We start from the raw sequence: 24856 nt of genomic DNA, 5'->3' as shown, positions 1-24856 counted from the left end.
ATCTGAACTGCCTTAATATCATCAAATACTGCAWAAAATTGGCACAATACTCATGTATGTATCAACCTCACTAATTGATTTTGGCCTATGTAAAACTCCAGAGTTTCCTCCTCTTTTAACTGCAACCATCCAAGATTCTTTTTATTATTGACTCAATGTCTCACATAAAACTATGTAACATAAGGTCTTACGAGTATAAGAAAGTAGAAGGGTATGATCAAGCATTGAGAGCATAAGCTGAGTGAACATTTCTTCAATTATGGCATGGACGAGTCAATTGTAAACTACAGCTGATAATAGAAAAAATATTTAAAAATTACACTTCAGAGTCACCTTTGCCTAAAGCGATGTTGTGAAAAATGAAAAACCTAACTATTATAGCTACATAACTGCAGTAATGAAGAAACCAGGAGAGTGATGGATAAATATTTAGCATCTCAACTAGAGAACAGGATATCATTGGCCATCAAAAAATTAATAGAGGTGTGCACATGCACATGCACCTTGGCATTGTATGGAGGAGGATGCATGGATCGGGAAATGGGTGCATAGAGCATAGCCGATATATAGCATGAGCTGAGGACGTGGCACTGCCARTGACTGGAGCCAGAGCATATGCTTGCCATGTGAAGAAGCAGTTAGATAGCCCCCAAAAAATAGATCAGCGTTGATAAACAGTAGGAAYATATATATGAAGCAATGTATAAGAAACTGATTAAATACCTGTACAGTGAAGTTACTACTCTTCAGATTCAATGTTCTAGTTGCTCAGAGAGGACAGTCAGACACTTTACATGGTTTCAATGGATATGTGTACGGGCAGCCAAGGCACTGCTGCACCCATCAGTAGCTCAAAGCAAAGGTGAAACTGAATCCTTCCAGGAGGCCTTGTGGTGCTTTGAACTGGATCACGGTCAAATTCTGAACAGAGCAATAAAATATGATGATAGATTCTCTAAAGAATGGAGAAACATAACTCATTTAATGAGAAATTGCTTGGGCTTGAGTAAATATGGAACAAGCCTTAATTAGAAATTCATAGTATACAAAAGGACAGTTCCTGTCTCTACAGCTTGTGAAAATGATGGCTGGAGAAGGTGGCAGTGCCTCCAACCTTCCAGGGATGGTACGGGATCCTGCCCTTTCTCCCACCCCACAACAGAAACCTTTGCATCCAACCAGGAAAATGTGATGTGCCTGTTGATCTGCCCAGGCCACCTGGCCAAGGAATCCCCTCATTTCCTGCAGTGCCWTTCTCCTTCGGCAGGGAGTGCCACTCCAGTGGCTGCCTCCAGACAATCACAGCCTGCAAGGGAAGGCAGAGGACGGAGGTGCTGGAGTCCATTTCAAACTCCTCAAGTAGCTGCAGCCCAGAGCATCAGCAGACTGTCTCTCTTCCATACCCTCAGTCTTCCTCTACCACAACGGAGGTACTCTGTTCAATGGAGCCTGAAGAGCTGTGTTTCACTGCAACAGGCACACGTCTGCTTCCAAATTAATAATTGACTATTCCCTGTCAGATCTCTAAAGGACAGGAGTTGGATATAAAATATTGCTAAGATGCTTTGCCTGGGAATCATTAAGGCATGATCTAGTAGTCACTGAATTTGATGACTGTTGACACAGGTCTTAAATCCTTCCGTGTTTTATAATTAAAACTATTTTAGGATTTTTATCCCACAGTAAATAACTGGGGAAAGCAACTGCTTCTGATATTGTTTTCATTAGCCTGGGGAAAGAGAAGTCTTCTGTTTTAACTTAATCAACTYTTTGTTTACAAGGTCATTGCTATATACTGTGTAGCATCTATGACTATTCCCAGGTATCCATTAATGTTGGTGGAATCCAGACTCTATGTGCATTAGACATCCAGGAATCATAGCTGCTTTTCATCTATAGCCATTAAAATGCAGGGTTATTAAGAAAAAAAAAAATCAGGTGAGTGTCTTTCAAATGTGTGCATAGCTTATTTCACCCCTCATTAAATTTCAATTGGTAAAATCTATTGGTCTCCCTTAATCTTTTAGCACGRGGGATGGTACCATCCGCAGCCCATCTGGTGATGGGTAGCAGGTTACTGCCATGGGCTTTTTGGGTTTCCATCACACCCTAGTCTAATTTTACCTGCAAGCTGCCCGTTGGGTTTATGAAAAACAAGGTCAGAGCCCTGCAATTCTGYTCCTTGGCATGACACCATTAAGACAAATTTTATCCTGGGCCAGAAGCATTTGGAGGATTTTCTCCAAGAAACTCTGTGAGACTGATTGARCTTGGTTGTTCAGATGACAAAATACAATATCTTTTCCCTGTGGGCTGTTTCATCACAAGTGTCTGCTGATGACCTCCAAAACACCAGTGTGATAAACCTGCTTATTGGGCTTTTTTTGGTGGGCCTTTTTGGAAATTCTTCAGTATCAATGGTGAATGGTATCAATGTAAAACACTGTTCAGCACATCAACCAATAAAAACACTAAAACATCCCAAACATTCCTTGCAATTAAAATCATTACAGCTGATTGATTAAATTAGTAATTAAAAATGTGGTAAATTTAATATCTCTGGCTTAGCTTACAGTATGCATATATTTCACAGCATCATTTTAAGTGACACTCCCTTTTTAATTTGTAAGAGGCTCCATGAAAAGAGCCTTTTTTCATTCTCTTTTATGGGTTTCAGACATACAAGCTTCACTAGCACCTTACTTACTGTCTCCTAAGGACATGCCTCTTTATATACACTTTGTGAGACAGAAAGGTTTGGATACTCAGAGATGGAGTTAGGCTTGCTTTCAACATATTTATAGCTCCCTTTCTCCTTCTAAATTACATCCATCACTCAAAACCAGCACTCACTGGTGAAGCCTTAATCCCAAACATGTGCTATTTGATCTAATTTCTATATTTCTGCCAAAGAGTGTAGATTTAGCTTGTTCTGCCTGCAGAGCACCTGATGCCCTTGCATCCATCACAGGCTTCTCCTTCATTTGACTACACTGGGTTTTTCTCCTTTCCCAAACATCAGGGTGCTCCAGAGTACCTAGAGACCGATAGTAAAAAAAGTTCTCAGCTATTGACCTTTAAAATGTCCCTTAAAATAAATGTTCCTTAAATGTAGAGGGGAATGGAGGACAAAAAATCAAACAATTCTTTAGGGAGTTAGGACTGTGATCATCTCATCAGACAACCCATTTGTGCTTACAGCTATGGCTTCTGTATCTAGCCTGACAAAGCAAGATGTTTAACCACACTTGTGAGTGTTGCTGCTTCTTTAAAGATGTAGAAGAAAGTCAAGTGAAGAGGGATAGAAAAAAAATCAGAAAAAAGGGAGAAAAGAGAAAAAAAAATAGCTGGAGGACTGGCACCATTTCCCTTTTTTCAATAAATTCCTTGGGTCAGTGTTAGCAGAAAGTGATTTTTTCTGGGCTCCTGTGCCACTGCTGCAGATTACATGGTGGCGGAAGGTGATTCATTTTGGACCAGCAAAAGTAAGAATCTGGGGAAGAAAAGAAAAAGAAAAAGAAGAAAGAAATTGCTGAAGCTCAGCTCAGTGCTCAGCTTGACTTTGCCTCTGCAAAGCACTGCCCTCAGTCTGATCCAGCTCCCCAAGACAGTGTAACACAGGGAGACCCAGAGGGTTTGCAGAGCAGCGTGCAAACCTGCCTCTGTTTACACTGTCACCTAAATTATTTGCATTTTGAAGAATGGACAAAAAAGAACCTTGCTATTTATGAAAAGAGAAAAAACACAGAGAGAATTTTAGTCGAAGTCTGGAAAACAATATGGAATTTTGAAAAGATGGAAGGGTGAAAGCTGAATATTAGTAGATTCTGCATCACTAAATTAAATCCATTTCCCATTGCATCACCTTCCTTCCACGTCCTCCAGGCACTGAAAGCCTGTTTGGRTTTGTTTGCTTGTGTTTCACTCAAAGGATGAGTTTTCTTGGAGAATCTCCTGCCCTGCCCTGCCTTGACATATGCTGTTCTCAAGCTTCTGCTCTCACTTTCATGTTTTCTGCAGATTCATAAGACTTCTCACAAAACAACAACAACAAAAAAAAAAAAATCCAGAGTGCTCATACCAAGAATCCTATACTTTTGCAATGMTAAAGTTAGTGCAACCCTTTGCAATCACTAGTGACACCATATCCTCTAAATACAGCCTGGTAGCAATGAGACACAGGACAGCTTTGCTGCTCTTGGACTGAGAAAAGGTAAAATATCATCCATCAATTCATTCTTGAATTCAGCATGTTGCCRTTCATTTAGCACGAGCATCCAAGTGACCAAGCTTCACTTACAAAAYCACACATATGCACAAATTCCTTCCTAGTTACTGCATTCATGTCATATATATTGGACCATACACTTTTATGTAGCAGGTTTACACWTTCCTCCACCCAGCAATCAAGAAGTGATTAGATCTGCCTGAGGGGGTGGGAAAGAAAAGCAGTAAAAAATATTGAGCACAGTTTAAAACACTATGATCTACGTTGGGATTTTCCTAAGAAAGAGGGTCTTTATATTCCTCTTTGTCATTTATTCCTATATATTATTCCTTCACACAGTTCCTAACAACTGGCAGTCACTGACGTCTAAATTGTAGAGGAAGTTATAAAATACGCATAGCTGTAAAAGTTACAGCAAGCATAGACAAGACAGGTGAGATTTTATGAATTTTTATTCACTTGCGTGAGAATTTTCTCCTCTTTTCTCTGTTYTGTGAGGTAATATGATTTAGAGAGATTTTAAAAATAAATAGCCAATCAGGCTTCAAACAACATTATTTTGCAAATTCTCTATTAAAGTTAATTAGAGTTGAGGGAAGTTTTAGAAATTTGTGATCACAGAAAAAGATATGTGCCTGTGTTTATATGAAACAGCCTATTCCATATCCAGATTATACTGATATGTTTCAAACCAGCTAGATGAATTAAAATATGCCAGTTCCTTATTTTCTTCCTAGGCAAAACTCAATGCAACAAATAAGGCATGAGGTTTCCATGGCTCCTGCTGAAGAACACATTTCAGGATTGCCCTTATGGACCTGCAAGAAAACTAGGCAATGAAACCAAATGCTGTACCAAGTAAAGGAGCATCCCAGGCCTTGGACTTAGTCTGAGAGCCCAGGAGCACCACGTGGAAGAGTCATTCCTGATCCACCAGAGATTGGTATCAGTGCGAACGACCCTCCCGTATTGCTGCTGTGCCAGTCAGACCTATGTGCAGAAAATAACTCAAAACAGAGCAGGGAAGGAGGATAAAAAGGAGCAGGAAGTTATAGAAGACCTAATGAGGAGAAATCCCTCAGAAAGATGGAAATTAGCATCTTTATTTAATTTATACTGATTGTTTTAAGCATTCGCTTTGGCAAATGAAGCATTCCATTCCATCAAAAAAAGGACTTTGYGAACTTCAGGTACTTCTAGAATTAATTAATCAGAATAAGTCACTGAATAAGAAAGCAAAAGGAAATTAGGTCTACTGAAAGAAATCTAGGTCAACTATTTAATTTGTCCAAGTAAGAACTGGCAATTTATATCAGGAGCAACCTAGAAAATGAGCTGTGGCTCCTGCGGTTTCTCTTCAGTGCCCGTTAGACAGCTTGTGAAAACCATGGCAGCACGTCACGGGAAGCACAAGGCTGGAGAGCAAAACCCCAGAGGAATAGTGGTTTTTTCTTATTTTTTTTGCCCATTGACATAGTCACAAGCTCTGCTGACCTCSACCCGTGCTGCAGCAAGCTGGATGCCCAGCTGCCTGTGCAGCTGATTCATTGCACGGCTGTAAAGCAAAATGACTAATATGACTTCTGAATAAAGCCCATAACGGACAACGGGATTGCTGGACTGATCATAGACTTTTGACATCCCGTCTATCCATGAGTCTCACTCCTCCTGCTCCTCTTGTTGTCCTTCACCCTTCACAACAAATGTGAGCAGCTCAAAAGGGATGACACAACTTCCAGCTTCCACAAACATAACAAAAAGCACAAGTGGAGAGAAATAGGAATGCTGTAAAATGCTTTGCTTGCCACATTCTCAACCAAACATAGATAACAGCACTAAATTAAACCAAGTTAGGCCATTGTTTTTAATAAAATCATTTAGCTTTTTTCTTTCTAAGAGCCTTTCGCACATCACAGTTCTCAATGACCCTGCAAMTATCCTCAAGAAGAAATATGGTATCTCTTGGTGATGTTCAACACAGACTTAGGGGAAATGGGAAGAGGAACATCTGTAAGGGGTCCTGGGCCTGAAAGCAATTGTAAGAGTCCAACTTGACACAATACAAAAGTAGAAGAGCCAGGCTTGTCTGGCCAGATGGTGAATCACAAAGTGTATTGCAGGGGACACATCAGAGAAAGGAACAAAATGTTCTGCACATGGTTTCCAAGATGGAATAAGACATCCCAGAAACATGCAGAACAAACTAATTCAACCATTTCAAATGAACTGTTTCACAAAACAAAAGATGAACTTTCCACATCTCATTTAATTTATGCTATTATGTTTCCATTCTTCACTGCACCGAGGAAACAGCTTTACGCAGCCTCTACAGAATTCAGATGTTATAAACTTTAATCATCAAAACAAAAACAAATAAACATTATTAGCTGCTTGAGAGATTCTTTTAAATGAGCAGGAGACTAAAGAACATATTGCTAATTTGAAGCGTTTGCAGCTCCTGTGCTGGAAGTGTCCCCCAGGGAACCTCTGAGGAGGTTTGCAGGAACAGGGCACCGCAGGGGCTGGAGACACAGCACCCAGGACAGAAATTGGCTTTCTCCACACAAAGACAAAATTTGTCTTACAGAGGCTCCCAAGGGTGTGCAAAGCTTTTCTAAAAAAAAAAAAAAATAACAATCGTATTTATGGGCAGGTTGATTTTGCTACTTGTGATGGATACAGATAGAGCTCTCCATGAGCATGACCCTCTGCAGAATATCAGAGGTTTGAGCRATTTATGTATCCACAAGCTCTTCCTGAGGTCCACTTGCCTCTCTTGCTTTCTGGTTCTGTTAGGCAATTTCAGGGTGATCTCCTCCCTGCAACCTTGAGTTACACTTATGAAGAGTAACACTTACTTAATACAGCAGAATATACCTGAATTTAGTCCAGGCCAAGCAGGTTCAAGGAGTTTCTTCCTTTGCCCTTTAAGGAAGCGGGATGGAGGTATTTTCGAAACACAGAATGTTTCACTGCAGATTGCAACCCTACACCATGAGAACTGCCCTAAACTTTTAAATAATCAAAGACTTCCATTCTGTGTCTATAAAAAAAATTAAAACTAAAAACTAAAAAAAAAAAAAAAAGAAGAAAAAAACAAACAACAGCAACAACAAAAAAACAGTTTTCAATGATTTGTACAGATCTTGAACTGGGGTGATACCTTCAGACAGTTTAATCTCAGTCATTAAACTGCTATTAAATAGGAAATCCACAACAAAACACAGTAATTTTCACTGCTTTTACAGCCAGAAAATTTGCTGAAAAGGGGACAAAAGTCAAGAGTTTTGTAATCATGCCTTGAATGTTCCCAAGAACTTGTAGCATTTCCTCCTGGCACAGATATAAAAAAGGCAAGACTCTTCTTCCATAGCTACAAAAGAAGTGGGTTTTATATACATTTATATATATATATATATGTGTGTGTGTATATACACACACATATATTTTCTCCTCTGATTTTAATGTCTTAAGTGCAGGCTGCATTCTCCACTTTTGATCCATTAAGGAAAACTGTCTGTTTACTTTCACGCACCTACTGCTATTAGCACCAACTGCCACATCTCTGTCTTACAGGCTGCAAAAGCAAGAAACTCCATTTTCCTTTAAGTACCTCTCATGAAATATCTCTCTTTCCTGATGTGTATTCTATCTGTCTAAAGGTAGTAATTTCACAGCATCCTTCTGCTCTTGTGCAGGATTGTTGCTTACCCAACAAATAGTTTTTGCACACTGAGGTGCATTTTAGCTCTGGATTGTTCTTGGGTGCAAATCAGGAGCAGGACACGTGTGGAGGATACATTTTCTCTATGGTTTTAGCTTATTATCTCCTTCATTAGACAAGTATGTTTTTCCTTTTTTTTTTTTAATTTTTTATTTTTCAGTGAAAAGGGCATTGCTTCTTCCTTGTGAAGCTCGGAAAGGACACTCATTTTTTATGTCTTCAACATCTAAGTGCCCCTATGCAGCAATTTGACAGCTGGTAGCTACTTTGGAGACCATCATATGCACTGGTCTGTCTCAGAGAGGTAATTTTAATGTTGGCCCGAGCACTCCCTGTGATGGATAAATGCATTTTATCCCTGGTTTCAGCAGGGCCAGAATTAGCCCCATTCTGTTCTTCCTGTGCARGCCATGCACAGTGCACAGCAGTGACAACTTCTCCTGGGTCTCAAAAGCTATATATCCTGCCATATATTCCCATCTCCTTCTGGTGCTACAATTTCAGTGAGAGTGACTTTGGGTACGTTTCTTTCGTAGAACAGTCTTTTACCCTGGCCAAAGACAAATGCTTTCAAAAAGAGGCTTTTAAGTGTCTTTTACCTGCTTTCTTTCATCTCCAAGAAATGATCCAAGCCAAAAATAGTCTTTTGCACTTTCTCTCTCAAGAAAAACAGGGCAAAGAAAAAACAAATATTTGGATTCAAGAATAAAAATTAAAAAAAAATCAAAATCTATTTGGTTTTAGCAATATATAAAAATAAAACTCCAAAGATAGGAAAACCTTCTTCAGTTGCAGTAATTTTTCAAGTTTCCTTCTTAAGATTTATTCAACAGATAAAACGCATTCATCTCACCGATTCTGGCAGCAATACAAGATAAATTACCTCAGATGGTGCTTTTTAACCCAAATCTTTTTGAATGAGATGTTGCTATAAATTTTCAACACCCCAGTAATGTCAACCACCTAACCAACAGCTTCATTAATAGCAAACTGAATTCTCATCCAGTGCTGTAATCGCAAGCCAACCCATCTCTCCAGTGCTGAGAGTATGTGACAATACTGTTTCTTTTTTATTTATGTATCAAGACTTCTATTCAAGTGTCTTAGCAAATAATTAATGACACATCACTTTTCTAAATGTAGCTATTTTGTCCAAATGTCACAGCCCATGTCTATTTGACTTGCAGTATAAACTGACTTTTTATTGTGTTGTGTTTTAAAATCTATGCTTTKGTAACTTATTTCCCTTAATTCACTTCCATTCCCTAATAGATAGGTGCTGCATTTGAAAAATTACCACCTTGTTCCAATAATGTATTAAGATTGTGTAACAGCACGAGGAGAGAGACAGTTTAAAGCCTACTTCAGCATTTCTCCATTCTACTTTCAGCATTTCTCCATTCTACTTTTATGGAATAGAAAACATTTCCAATTATTTAATGTTGCATTAACTTCCAGTCTGCCTCATCTGGTTGTGATATATGGCATGATTCATGCCAGAACTGGGGATTCCTTATAAATCATACCAGGCAAATCAACAAAATGAAATCAAACAAATCATGATATTAAACAATGCTTCATAATCTAGTTCTTTTTCCTTGTTTGATACAAACTTCAATTAAAGATCAATCCAATTAATTTCAGCTRCTTTACCTGTCATTAAATAGCAAAATAACTACCCTACAGTATCTTTCCTACCACAGCTTTATTTTGGTATAAAAAAAAGATAGACTTTTGCACAGTACAGCTGAAGGTCTGGAAATTACAGGAGGCTATAAAACATTCTCAGAACATCCTTGAATGTCATGGAAGTAGTTTGACATTTACTGTGATGTTACACAAGGCATTAGACACATAGAGAGCAGCAGCACTGCAGAATTTGGCATGTGCCTGATGTAGCAGGGGTTCGGAGATCTCATTTGTAGAGACAAAGAGCAAGGAAAAGAGTGCTGGAAGATTAGGAAGGAATGCAAGAAATGCCACAGTCTGTGGGGTMTATAATCTCTCAGATCTTTCCTTCCAGCCCTCGAAGTTGTTCACTCTGCTGGTAGGGCTCTCCTTTCACTACCTGTACGTCTCATCTCTGTCTCGGCACATCATTCCTGTCTGGGCAGTGAGGGATAAAATCACACAAACCCTGTCTGGAACAACCAGCCTCTGGTTACATCAAATTTATYCTATTTTCCTCTGAGATTAGTGACAAATGCAATCCTTGACCTCACAATGTTGGCCAGTTCTGGGCAATATACTTCTGGGAAACATCACTGGCAAATCTGTATTGACTAAGACCAGATTTTGAGGATGCATATTCTTGTTTTATCCTTATACCATCCTTATAAGGTAGATGCTCAAAATTTCTGTCATTCATGCTGGTTCTACCACATCTTTTTTGAAGAAGGATAGCAAAACTGTATGAAGTATTCATGGTTTCTACATGGTTTGCTAAAAATACTGATTTCTGCAATTGTATGGTAAAGTATTCTTTTTCTCTATGGCTCCTCTACAATCTGCAATGCTTTACTTGTCCTGTTGCTATTGAAATGTGAACAGCATTCAGAGAACAGTCCAGAATAGCTTCTTGATCAGTCCCTTTTCATAACAAAAGCTGAATTAGAGACCAGCGCCCACAGAAAAAGAAACATTCTCCCCATATTCATTAATTTGCATTACTGCCACAGAATTTTATCTGCAATTTAATTGCATGGTCATCCAGGATTGCAAAAGCTGTCTGTATGTGTTGACAGTCAGCTTTGAATTTGCCAGAACTAAGTAATTTTGTATCATTAGCCAAGTTGTTTTCTTGGCTTCCTTTTTCATCTCTTTTTTTTTTTTTTTTTTCTGATGATTTCTGAGGATGGCTTCATATTTCAACTCTTTTTTAGATATGATTAAGCATAGATCCCAATACAGGTTTTGTTGGGAAAAGTAAAACCTGCTCATTTGTGCTTCCCGTCTTTCAACTAGGTCTGTTATTCTCTACCACATAAAACTTCTCTTCAATGAGAAAATTTGGTGAAGGGCTTTACAAAAAAACATTCTGGAAATCCAAGTACATGATATTAGCTGCTGTAGTCTTGTRCATATGGTTTGATTCCTATTACAATAGGAATTTCTGCAAAATTCAAATTCAAAACCTCTTTCTGACTGCATCATCTGTACCCAAGACAGATTTGTACCTATTTTACCATTGCTCCTATTTCCTTGTTGAGTGCAGGAATCAGGCTTTCCACGATGTCTCCTAAGTCCTATGACTCCTTATGTCCTTCTAAAGGTTGCTGTTATATTTATCACTTCCCTTCCTCTGCTACCAACATATATTTAAGCAGTATTACATACTGTGAGTAATAGTTCAGCAGTTTTATACTTAAGGTCCTCCGAGAGCTTTTGGGCAGGTATCAACACATGTGGCTTGAAGGATCATTCAACAGGTCCTGCACACAGGAGCAATTTCAGCCTGCAGGAGAACCAGACATATGAGTAAGGCTTAAATGCAGCACTGCGGTACAGTAGGAGACACAGGTGGCACCTGCAGTTTTACAAGGAAAGAGTGGCTTTTCATTTTGATATTTCATTTTTATGTAGCTGGTGTGGTAGGTATTTGTATTTATCTGTAATAAATATACTTCAACATCACCAACAAACAGAATGAGTGAGGCAAGGAGGCAAAGCACGACCTAGAGACATATGGGGTACACTGGAACACAGAGACAGGGAAATTATTTTTTCCAGAGCATGACACTCAGGGCTCATTGTGCAGCTCCATTTAAATATCCATTTTCTTGCAGTTTTGAGATCTGAGCTGGCACAGGATCATCTGCTCAATTTTTATCTCAGTTCAGTCAGTAGAATYCTGTAGATTTTGCAGAAGCTCCCCCCACTTTTTCATTTTTTAGTTAATCTTTCTTTCCTTTCACAGCATGCATGTTGTCACACTCMTGCCCTTACGGAAGGACAAGTTTGTTCTCTGCCTGAAAAGTCTCCTCCAACTTTCAAATTCCCTCCATTTACATTAAAAATGCATACTCTTCCTTTTGCAGTAGGCCACTTGTTATTTAAGTCCTAAACTATTTTTATAAACAGTGTCTCCCTTTTTTGATGATTTTTCAGCCCTGAAGTTCAGTTATAATTTGCCTGCTACCCTCTGATGGCTACATAGATCCTGGCATTTGCTACACCACTGTGACTTTTCTCCTTCAAGCTCACTTTCCATTTTTAAGGAAATTAAATGCACTTGCCATGTTAAGACCATTGAGGTGTTAGGCAAATTCCAGTACTATTACTTTGTGCTCTGCTACTTCTCAATTCCCTCCACTCAGTCTCATCAGTGCTATCTCCTGTAAAATCTATTGCACTCATCCAGATTTTTAACCACTTAAAATCATTAGGACTGAGAGTTTTCTACTAAATCCGTATCAAATTCATCCTTCCCTCTGACACCTATTCCTGTTTATTCTTGATCTTTACATAATTAGCGATGCACAGAATATTCTCTACATCCATGGGAATACTTAAAACCAGCAAATTCCCTGATTTCTCAGCCACAAGAAAGTCCATAAAAATGCTGATCAGAGACCTAACTGAGGATCCCAGCTCCCCGTTCACTGGAAGCAGCAACCTCTGCAATTTCAGGAGGTGCTTCGAGTAGCCAGGCAATGAGAAAATAGCCAGCATCAAATGCAACAGGCAAGCTACTTGCAGATAGATCGGATGTAATGCTAGATATAAAAATATTACAYGCTCCTGCTGAGCATTTGAAGCCTGACAAGTTACATCCATTTGATACTGTGTGAACACCAAAACTAATTTTGAGAGAGGGTTCGATCTTGCTGGAGGGCTAGAAATCGCTTTCCAGCATCCCACTTTTATGCAGGATATTGAGCAGATGGGTTCCTCATCTATCTGAGGACAAGAGGAAATGATGCCTCCCACATAGACAGTCACCATTATAATAACAAGCTATGAGCAGARGGTTTTTGCAAGAGAAAATCTGCAAACCTTTGTCCAAACCTCACAGCACTCTTCAGTTCTTCAGCACTAGAGCCCACAATCTCAGCTACACTTTGGTTAGAAGCAGCCTACTTCAGCTTTTAATATACCTTAGTTCTGGTTTAGGTTTGGGGATGGATGCATAGTTCACTGTCTCTTGACCATCACTTGAGGTTTCGTTGCCCACCACTGGGCAGGCAACAGCCTCACTGCTCCTGGCACCAGTGGCATTTGTGTAGGCCATTGACGCATGTGGTTTGCCTAGAGGAGAGGATTTGTCACCTTAACCCAAGAGCTGGGCACTTTGCATCCCACATACCTATATCACAGGGATATATTATGTCCAGAGTTAGCTGCAAAAGTAAGATATATAACAAGCCCACAAGGATATAACAGTTATGGCATGAGAGCTTCTCCCTACTTTTACCTAAAGAGAGGTCTTAACACAGCAGAAGAACAAGATCTTCTTATCTACCACCTTCCTAAAAGACCATCCAACCTTTTGCACTTCTACCCGACAGGTTTTACAGTCATGCTGTCAAGTACAACCCTTCTYTCTCCATGCAAAACCCCAAGATTCGTTTTAGGCTCTCCAATAGCACAGCAGAGAATTCTCTCTCAGTAACAACATATAAAATTGTCTTCCTTTTATCCTCAGCCATGTCGATCCTTTCTGTACCGGTAGTACCAGCTATCATCTGTAGATACAGTTCTGTCGTGCCCAGTGGAGTATATAATTCTGTGGACGACATCCCTTACACGAGTCATATGCGCCAGATCATATATTATGCTATGTAGTTAGAGCTACTTAAGTGAGACATTGATAATGTGAATAATCAATTTACCTGGACAACGTGAGATTCTGCCCCCCACAATCTAGCGCCATTAAGTCGGATGGGTTCTTTTACTTTCATGACATTATTGCAATTCCTCAAACCACTTCTGTTCAGATATTTTTCCCACCTTAATTACCTTGTCATCTACAATTAAGGATGTTAACGTGGCCATTACATGTCAGAAATAGCTTTCCATTTTTGCTTTCTGCATGGTTCACATACTTGCAAGTCAGTGTCCACATATTTATGCTCTGATGTTTCTTAAACTATGTTGAATACTGAGCTTATTACAACAATAAATTGATGAGCTTGCTATAATAATCGACATATAAATAATTAATTTAAGGGTATGATCAAGATCTCTCAAAAAACAGCCAGCTCTGTGCTAAGGGTGCTGAGCTGCAGTGACATTTGCTGGTCATGCACGGTAACATTTGTAAAAGCTTCATTTAGATAGGGTGACAGGGTAATTGGGACAGAACCCAAACGTGGTACAGCATCTTTAATAAGCAGTGTGTGCTAGTGCTGAAAAGGAGAGGAAAAAAAAGCACTAAAAGCTGTTTTTCCTCTCCTTCCAGTCCTCTACTGTCCAACCAACACTCGGAATAGTTACCAAGATGCTTTTACAGATGTGTAAATGCAGGTTGGAGGTGCAGCTTGCTTCGTCTTCAGGAGACTGGTTCAAGAACAAATTCACCTACTGGAAGATACAAACCATATTTRATGGTTCACATACAAATCACATCCATGGGAAGCATCATCTGCATGCTGTGTTCTGGTCCTTGCTTTTCAAACGGAAGACATTTATTATTGCCTCCATGCCCACAAAGCAAAACCTGAAAGAGAAGTTGATAAAAAATGGAGGGTTTCGGTGGCAACAACATCAATATTTATCTGTGGAGATTACAGCTTCAGCAAGGACTCTAAGATTGAAAGTGCCCTTAAATCTGTCTTTCAGCTCACTGGCGATGTGTTATAACGGGTTTGGTGCATCGTTGTCTCTGGGCTAGGCTCTCTCCTCCCTTTGATGCCACACTCACATCAGGGAACCCAAGGCAGGTATGCTGAAAGACGCTAATTGGGAAATAAAGTTCACTTTTCAGATGCATTAAACTTCAAAGAATTTTATTTTGCCAAAAAAGCACGTTACTCACTCGATTTATTTTCCACATCCACAATTTGGCTGCATTTTTCAGCCACAAGCATAATCCTAAACAGAGCTGCCAGCAGAGATTTTGCTTTGCATTTTCCATCTGTCATGGACCACAGGGGCCAGAAAGGGCAGATACCCYAAGCCCATGCAGGACACAGGGCAACCTTGCAGGTTACTGGCCAAACTGGTGATGGGATTTTGCAGTGCTCCCAAAGGGGACTGGGAATGGGTGCTATCTGGAGAGGAATGCTGGTCTGCGAGGATGGCAGGAGTCACAGGGAAATGCAGGACGTGGTGTGCAGCAGCACAAGCATGGGGCATCCTCCAGCACAAAGGGTGCATCCTCCTTGCCCCTAAAGGAGGTTTTGAGGTTTCTCTGAGCAGTAAAGGTTTCTCTGGGAAGAGGGAAAKCCTAGCTCTGATACTATTTAGGCAGACTCTGAATGGGATAGGAAATTAACTCTTAGCAGAAAAGCTACCATTTATAAACCCAAAATCCTTCTAAAATACACTGTATTTATGGGACTTCCCRGACCATTTGATGCTCAGAGTGCTGTATGCCAGTTAAGCACAGGAACCATTTTTCCAAAAATATATGTTTAGCTCTGAAACAGCTCAGCTGTCACAAGGATTGTGTGTAAAAGGTAGACTGCACTTTTCCCAGGCAAATGGCAAGAAGCAGCCACCTCCCTTGCTCCTCTTCTGTACAGATTCCCCTCTCCAGTTCCCTCAACCCTGTCCTTTCTCCTTTGGAAAAGCAGGGAACCAGCCTTCTTCAACCCAAAAYATCACCCCAATGCTTTCATTGGAAGGTGTCCCTCTCTCCAGGGAGCAGGAGTAGAAAAACAGCAGGTGAGTGTCTCTGGCCAAGCACACTACCATTTCCACTCCATTCCAATTAAAAAAAAAAAAAAAATCCATTAGCCTGAAAAAAAGCTGTATTTAGCATTGGTAAAAAGAACAGTCAATTTGCCAGTGCTTTGAATGCAATGCTCCTTGGTCTTTCAAAAAAGATTTCTTTTACATAGCTGCTTACTTCAAACTTGAAAGTATATTTACTAATTCCTGTTTTATAATAGCTATCTGAAACAYGGCATCAAAATAAAACTCGAATATTGGACTGAAAGTCTGCAAAAAACATAAATAGCGTCATCTTTCTTTTATGAAAATAACTGGGTACTCTAGCTTCCCTGCTTTTGTTGAAAGTGAATCAAGTACTGGCTACATTTATGTCTAAGGTTACTGCTATTTTTGTGGCACACACTTACACCACTTTATTTTAGAGTGGAAGCTCTGAGCAGAGCAACATAGTGCAGTGAAGCATCTCTGTTCAACTCTCCACACTGCTTCTCTCCTGATGGTGGGAAAAACCTTTGGTTTCCTACCATAGCCAGCGGGGGTGGTTGTATCTGTCACATGTATATGCCAGAATCAGAATAGCAGGATGCTTATAGTATTTTTTTTTCTATTGTTTCCTTATTTTTCCCTCCTCTTATTGCTTACCTAGCTGTTTCTTATCTTTGCCCACCACATTGCATTCTTATTCCTTTTTCCTTATCTATCAGACATCAAATCAGTGCCAGGTCCCAAAGGGCCACCGCACACTGAATTTGCCAACTGCTTTCCCCCTTTGCAGAGGACTATCAGGGCTCTACTCTGGGCATAGGATGGGGCTCTCTGCTCTGCAGGTACCTGCTGTGGAGATCAGCTGTGGACCAACATCCAAATTCCCCCAGAAACAGCAACAACAGCTGTACTTTGAGCACACTTAAGACTCAAAATATATTTTAGCAGAAAATATTTCTAATCACTTTCCTTACAAGAATATTTTTTCTACCGATTATAATCCCTCTGCTGTTTTTATCATCCGAAAACACTCTTTTTCATTTGATCGTAAAGTATAAAAATACAAGGCTGCTAGTATTTAGTGGAATATTTTAATTAAAAAGAATTGTACGTATCATTTGTGTATAATCCTTATTAAATCAATTTTGTTGTTGTTGAGTTAGGCTTATGTAAAAGTTGGACTGCATTGATTGCATTTCTAAACTAACTATACAGGCAAGAAGTCCAGTTCAAAGTCAAATGGAAACTTTGGGCAGGATACTCAAGCAATTTAAATTTTCCTCAATTCTATCAAAACAGCTCGGCGACTTGGTCTATCAGCTTAGTTGAGGCATCACTTTCCATTCTGCAATATAGGCATTTTTTTTTCTCTTGATTACCACCATCAAATTTTGGGCTCGCTTGGTAGAAGTCACATGRTGCAAATCCCTGTGAACAACCAACAACACATGTCATTCCCACTCTGGCCTCATGTGTATGAAATGCAAGACCAAGTTGAACTAAATCCTTTCTTTTTTTGGAGCTCCCGGCACCTTGGAAACAGTGTCTTCTGGACCACATCACCGGAGCATTCTTGAAATCACTCAGCGGAGGAAGAGGAGCGCTCTTAGCGGTGCTCAGAGAGGTTCTGTAGGAGATGCACTGCTCTGTCAATGCTGGCGAGGGTCTTCCTTCCCCAGAGGTGACCAACTCAGCAGCTGGGCTTACTTGATGAAGATGCAAGACGTCAGCCCCACTGCACCTTGCTTACATGTTTCTGGGCTCTTCTGTGTGTTTCCATTTCTTCAGTGAGATCAAATAAACCTGCAAGGAGGGATCYTGGGTTACACCTTCACATCCGTGGCACTTGGTCAATGAGCCTGCACTCATCACTCCTTAGGTTGTCATCTTTGACTACCAATCAAATACAAGCTCTTTTCTCAGGAAAGGTGCAATTTCTCAGCTAAATGCATCTAACCAACTGCATACCCAAGCTAAGTGCTGRGGCCACAAGGGCAGAGGTTATCGTCTTCATTTGTAGCCACAAGTAGGTCTCCACATGCTGAAAACATAGGAACAAGGAGCAGTGGAGTTACAGGAAATCACAGCATAGGGCACCAGATGTCATTCAAACTAAGTCATAAAAAAATAATTCTGCTCTTGCTACAAATAAATAAATAAATAAATAAATGTATTTAAAACCCATCTCTTTTTTTTTTTTTTTACTCAATAATTTGAAAAAAAAATATTCTTAGTGCATGTGCGGCTACTCTCAATTTTGTAATACGATGGAAATTACAGTTTGACCTAGAGTTTTCATAGGCTTTGCAAGTCAAAGTATCAGAAATAGGATAGCAGAAATCAAGAAGTTATCAGGAAATAAATGGATATCCTGATTCTCTAGATTTCCCTAAGTTAGTAGGTTTAATCTAAAGAGTGTCATATTTTAGTGTCATATTTTATAGACAGTTTAATCATATTTCAGACCTAAATTATCATTATCCTGTTTAACAAAGAGAAAGTTACAGAAAAATCTGTTCTTTTCTTACAATTTCTATGTAATGTGTACTAATTTTTGATCAGCACTACAGATTACAAACTAACTAACTACTGATAGCCATTACCTATGTATATAGAATATGATAGCAAGAATTTTGCATGAGCTGTGCTGGAAGGGGAAAAAATATACGAATTGGTTAGCAAGGAWGGACCTCCCTCCGACCCAAATTCTTCAGTCTAGCTAGAATCAGATGCTGCATCTGTAATTACTTCTGCAACATCTGCAGTTAACTAACACACAAAAATGTCAATAAAACCAGTTAATCTAGGTCTAATGCTCACCTACATACACGTTTGAGTGTAAAAATATTGTGTGAGAAATACTAGACATATTAAAAGCATACCAAATTTCCATGCAGGATAACCCCCATTTCAAACAACACGCACTTTTTGAACATACCAGTCCTGGCAAAAGCTTTTGTGCAGAAGCCACGTCCTCACGTCACCTTTGCACTCATGGGTCAAGACCGCAGGTGAGATGCTGGGGTAGAAGGAACAAGCTGAAGGGTCTGGAGCAGACAGACACAGGGGGAAAAGGAGCTGGGGATGGGCTCAGACATGAGGGGGGTCCTGCAAAAGTAAAATACATCTCTAGTCGTGCTGCTGAGCCTGTTTTGTTTGCCTCCGCCGTTGAATAAAGGTGATACATGTGAAATGCAGGAATCCATGASAGCCACCACGCCAAGAGACTCCACACGTGCGTCCTGGCTGCTGCTTCCTTGCGTGCCTTGGGCTCGAAGAAGGATAACAACCCAAGAAATCCAACTAGATTAGGATCTCTCTGTGATTTCAGTTAAGAAAAACATYGGCATTATCAAGTGGACATTTATTAAGTAATGGGTGTAATTTATAAAATCACAATCTAGATGTCCCAGCCAACAGAAGACTCAAAATGTTGCTCTTTTAGTAAAAAACAAGAATGGCAGCGCCTTGCTTGAATCTTTTTTTTTTTTTGATTTTATCCTAGTGTAAACAGGCAGCCTCTGGGTTTCAAACACATATACTATACTCCCACTTTACATATGTACCATCCATATGTATTGTAAATGCCACAAAGCAAAGTCCTCCTTTGTGGTGACACTGGGACCCAGACAAGATGTCATTGCACATTAAAACTGTATTAAACTAATTGAAAAATAGTTGAACATTGCTAAGAAAACAAGATAAATATTAAACATTAAAAGACAGAGACTTTTCAGTGTTCCAAAAAACCACATCTTTCAGACAAATTAATTATTTGCATCATAAAAAATGCCAACGGCTAAAGAAAATGTTCCAGAGGAAAATTAGGAATAAAAAGCTTCAGGTGATTTTCAATTGCCTTAAAAACAATTTCCATTCTTCATAAAATACACAGCATACTATGTTATACTTACATAGTATAAGTTACTTTCCAAAAATTCCTTTTTTTTTCTTAATCTTTTAAGAAATGAGATGTTAATTAGGTAGGAAAGTATTTGGAATATATCTAGAAAAAAAAATAAAATGCAGCTATTCACCTGTAAGTTGCACAGCATCTGTCAAGAGCATTCACACACCTTCAGGAAGACACTCCAAATTAAGCAAACCTTATACTTGATTTCAGTGATCAGAGTTAATATTCTGAAGATCAGAACTGGCTGCCCTGTTTATTCCATAGTTTCAATTTCTATTGCTGTAATTTGTTTTGGAAAATAAATGGATGCATGGGGGCTCTCCTTCTGCGTAAGTAGTCGAATTTCATTTGTCAGGAGCTTCCTCTGCCTTGAATGAGAAACAATTCATTTCTTTGTAGCGATGGTGAATCTGAATCCTGCTGTAAGAGACTTAATGAGCAGCTATGTGATATCAAATAAATGGTAGCGGAGATGTGGCCACCTTGATGAAAACCTCAGGCCAGATGGAAGAAAAGCAAGATGCACTATACAAAATATTTCTTCATTTGAAGAGTAAAGTATTACTCAATGGCATTGTACATTGTTAATAAATTTTCTTTATCTGAAACTATAATTTAATATTTATGTATCTAATTTACATGTGACAAAGTAGCATATTCTAAAATTAGAGTGTAACCAGCAAACTATTGACTACTATAAACAATACCAAAGCACAACCCAAAAATATTTTAAGGAAACGATAGATACATTTTGGATTGGGAAAGAACTTCAATTGCAGATAATTATTTTAAATACAGCCATTAATTATGTCTTGAAAAACCTGTTCAAACTCAGAAAGATTTTCTGCTTAGGGAGTCTTGTRTATATACATTAAGACCAAGAGCACACTATCAAAATATCCCCTATTGGTTACTAGTAGGTACAGTAATAATAGTAAATGCTAAAAGTGAAAAAAAATAATTTTCAATAGAGATGTTATATGATGCACTGGACAATATTTCCTCTTTGAGCAGAAACTACAGAAAATATCGTGCCCTTTATTAACTCCATGGTTTCTTATGTGTAATAGACAGCAAAAGAATTGCACTTCTTGTAACATTACAGTAAAGTGTTAGGTTGCAGTTCACCTTTTAAAGTATTAGTGGCCATAATACTTAGGAGAGGTTGTGCATTATGAGGAATAAAGATGTGCATTTAAATAAAAAAACGAGCAACCACTTACAGAACCAACAGTGAGGCTTAACATAACAAACATGCACTAACCCTACGCTTATGCAAAACTAAGTTCTTCCAGGAAACTGTAACCAACTGTCGACCTTCCACAAAGGTAAAGGTTTTGTCCCTTGGTAATAAGTTTGGACTTGGTATTCGAATTCCAGTTTATTAGCTCATTGTCTCTAAATGTGCTGTTCCATTGTGATATCCTTTAGCTGCCCTTGAGCTTCTGCAGAATCTGCAATCTTACAGTCACTTTTATTTAAGGTTTTACTGAGCCGCAAAGTAAATCCCCTTCAGTACTACACAAATAGGCTTCCTTATTCATCCTCTTCAGGTTCCTGTGGTAGAATTGGTGTCTCCTCCTTTAAGCAAGCACTAAAAAACCCGAGGATTGTGCTGTAAAGGTGATATTTGCTTTTCTCGGAAGCAATGTTATGACCTTCATCTGGGTAGATCTAGCAGAGGCAAAAGGAAAAAAAAATAAACATTTCTTTAAAGGCTTTTCAAATATTTAGGGCTGTAATTTTCTTTTTATGATCTTCAAAATGGTAGATGATAACATTGGTTTTATGGCATCAAGAAGAGCTAACAGGACTCAATTCAGTCCCTTGGAATTCCAAACTTAAATAAAATGACAACTGCAGCAGGATCTACAGAAGCAAAAAAAAAAAAAAAAAAAAAAAAAAAAAAAAAAAAAAAAAAAAAAAAAAAAAAAAAAAAAAAAAAAAAAAAAAAAAAAAACCCACAACACATTCTCGGTCATGGTGCTTGCAAGCTTACTTAGCTGTGTTTTTTAGCAGGTTCCCACTAATTTCAAAGTGTTAAAGTGGCTCTTAAAATCCACCTAACAGCAAGTAAAATAGGATTAACCATCATTATAACTACAAACCGAGGTAATACTAGTGCAGGGCGGTAGGGAGGATCCTTTTCAGGGAAGGAATAACAGTATGAGATTCAATGTTGAACTATATTTACAGAAAATACCACAGTTGCACATACCTGCATAGTGTAATTAACTCCAGCTTTTATTAGATGTTTAATTAGCTCTGCTGAGTGCTGGAAGTGGACTTTCACTGCAAGGCAATGACATTTGATACTATCATAAAAAACCAAGCTAAAATGAAATATTTAGCTGTTAAACAAGGTTGACTTGGAACGTTTCTTTGCAAATACCAGATCTGTAGCTGATTGACTTCTTTTCTGGTCAGAACTGCACAGCCCAACCAATAACAGCAACACAGTATTAAGCAGCAGATGTTTCTGGAGACATGAGGTTTGAGATGAAAGCACCAGGTTATGTTTTTGAGGTTGTCCTTGCTTTTCATAGACTGCAGTGGTTTAGAGGTGTCTAAAACCATTTTCTTTGAGCACCATGACAGTTTAGAAGTATGTTAAAGGAATCAGCAAATCAGTTCTACGGTCAGCCAAGCTCGTGTTAAAACCACCAGCTCTGTGAAAGGGCTGCCCATCGTTCAGCTTCTGATGCCTTGGCTGTGAGTTGTAATCAGTTTTCTGGAAAGTTTAACTTCCCATTAGGTACTGGCCCCTCGGACTGTATCGCTAATTTTTTCTTCAATCGCAGAAGCTCTATAAATTTGAAATGCCATTAAAATTTTATATTGTCCTATTAATAATTGATATAACACCTTTCATGAGCAAGACAGTGGTCCAAAAGATTTAAAGAAATTCGAACATACAGCACCTAAAAGGTACAAATAATCAGCAAAGAAAAGCATCATCAGCTTGGTGTTAGAATCGGCAATTAAACCAGACAATCAAATCTTTCTGGATAGAAAATCTTAACCAGGGGGATAACAAAGCTAAAATCACTCTTGCAAGGTGTGTGCCTCATCTGTCCTTGAACATCTGTCTATTAAAACCTCTAGCGACAAATGTAGTTGCATCTGTAAATACTTACTATCAGCTGTGCCGTGAACTATTAGCAAATTTGCTTCTTTTAAACCATGAAGATTGTGTAACACGCTGGATGCCTAGTAAACAAACACAGACAACTGTGTAGTTGGATTGTATTTTAAAGCAAAACTATAACTTTTAATTACCTGTTTACACTAACTTACTTGATAGGTATTTTCCTCTTTTGAAGGAAGACCCAGGTATCTTTCTGAAAAGGCTGATGCTGTGTAAGTAAAAACAAAAAAAAACAAACAGATTTCACCCAAATTAATTCTATTTAAAAGGTGCTTGTGTCTGACTCAGAATCAGGAGAGGCTATTTAATCTGATCTCCAGTGTAGCACAGCCCACAGGATATGCCCAGAATGTCACATACAGAGGCAAATACCCTGTGACTGAATGAGGACATGATTGAGATCACGAGGAACCTTCCACTAACTTTAAAAGATTCATAGATATCCCTTCTTACCATATCCATTAAAAATCTTGACTCAGGCTGATACACTGAAAGAGTCTTAGGGAATGAGATGCCTGATTGAATTTCAGTGCGCAACGGGAAACACAACTCTTCTGACAAAAATCCTGGTGTTAAAAACAACGTATTTGTTATACGTTTTGGTGAACTGCCCCAGTGCCAGCTGTTGTCACCTTTTCATTTAAAGAGGAGAAGGAAATAGCAAGGTGAAAACTAATCGATATGGCTCCACCGCCTGCCCTTAGCTGAAACGAATAGCAGCCCCATGAATAAAAGATATTTTGAAATAAGCTGTCATGCAGGTGAAGGATAGGGGGTTCTCACCGTACAGCTTCATGTCTGTAATTGGTGCCACCACGGCCCCACATTTGAAAAGGCGCTCGCTGGACTTCAGGACCATTGAAGTAATGTAACCACCGTAGCCCTGTCAGTGGAAAAGGTACCGTGAGATTTGGGGTTACTCCTTTCTCTCTTCCTTCCTAACAATAATGAAATTAAACAGCATTTTGCTAATGCAATAGTTCTATTGTACAGCATTATGTAATTTATAGCATGCATTTACATACAACTACAACAATTGCTTTTAAAGGACTGCAAATATACAGGCAAGGCTCTTAGGAACACAGCCTAGATGGGAAGATTTGCACTCACTTTCAGATATATTAAACAAAGATATTTGCTAATTACTCGGACACCCTCAACACATTGCTGACKGGGAAGAGGGAGAGTATGGGAATGGGGGAAGACTGCCAAGTGATTGCGAAGTGTCTTCCCTCTGACTGTTGGACCTTTGCAGATTGAATCCTACTGTTATTAATGATTTTTTTTTTTTTTTTCTGCACCACTGTCAAACATCTCTCAGATGTTCAGAGATGTCTAGATCCTTCAGAATCTTGCAGGGAAAAAAAAAACCCCACATGTAGCCCTATTCCTCAATATTATGCTCATCTGTAGATGCAGTTTCTGAGCACCAGGCTCCTGTTCCAGCACAGGAGAATGGAAAGCAGGAAGGAGCTGGCAGACACAGAGACACCCAGTGTGAAAGGCCAGCTCCCTCCTTACCCCCTACTCTCTCTCACAGCCAATGGCTTCAATCAGCTCTTTGAATGTGCCTACAAAATGCCTCTGATTTGGGAAGGAGCACCACAAAAGCAAGTGTTTTACACGGGTTCCCGTTGAATGACACGGACAATCCATACGCGTACACCTATTTTTGTAACAGGCCCACCAAAAATAAAATTCTGAGTTGTGGAGTCTGGGATCAATGATTTTCTCATATATTGCAAGCTCTTTAAATTTCTCTATTTTCCATCTTTGCTCTTTCTACATTGGCTCTGGAAAAATGATTTTTTGCAGGTATTTGGGGGTTTTGTGTTGGTTTGTGTTTGGCACAAACACATTTCATCAAGAAGAAATTACTCCATGATGAGGAAAAAAACAAAACCGAAAAACCACAATCCATCTCTGCAAAACAGCAAATATTGTGTCAAATGCTCACACAGATTTGGACTTTTTTGTATCCTGCTTGCCCCATTCTTTGGGTCTAAGTATTTGCTCAACAGT

At 39.1% G+C, this 24856-nt stretch overlaps 1 protein-coding gene and 1 long non-coding RNA gene across 2 annotated transcripts in view; both read right to left on the bottom strand.

The window, feature by feature from the left end:
- Window positions 1-17302: 17302 nt before the first annotated feature.
- Window positions 17303-20227, bottom strand: LOC112948599. Its single transcript, XR_003249651.1, has 3 exons — window positions 19811-20227; window positions 18712-18792; window positions 17303-17576 (listed from the first exon to the last, which is right to left on the bottom strand). It is a non-coding gene; the product is annotated as an uncharacterized LOC112948599 (long non-coding RNA).
- Window positions 20228-20405: 178 nt separating this feature from the next.
- DPP10 (dipeptidyl peptidase like 10) overlaps window positions 20406-24856 on the bottom strand; it is a 170819-nt gene continuing 166368 nt past the window's right edge. The window contains exons 21-25 of the mRNA XM_026040866.1: window positions 23618-23717; window positions 22984-23042; window positions 22824-22896; window positions 21905-21978; window positions 20406-21360 (exon numbers count right to left, since the gene is read on the bottom strand). Coding sequence (XP_025896651.1) covers window positions 21223-21360; window positions 21905-21978; window positions 22824-22896; window positions 22984-23042; window positions 23618-23717 — 444 coding nt within the window. The 3' untranslated portion in view covers window positions 20406-21222. The remainder of the gene's footprint in view (window positions 21361-21904; window positions 21979-22823; window positions 22897-22983; window positions 23043-23617; window positions 23718-24856) is intronic.

Source organism: Nothoprocta perdicaria, unplaced genomic scaffold, assembly GCF_003342845.1.
Source record: "Nothoprocta perdicaria isolate Ctin4 unplaced genomic scaffold, notPer1 scaffold_27, whole genome shotgun sequence".
NCBI classification, from domain to species: Eukaryota; Metazoa; Chordata; class Aves; order Tinamiformes; family Tinamidae; genus Nothoprocta; species Nothoprocta perdicaria.
Note: the sequence above shows the minus strand (reverse complement) of the source record. Positions and strands in the feature narration are given on the sequence as shown.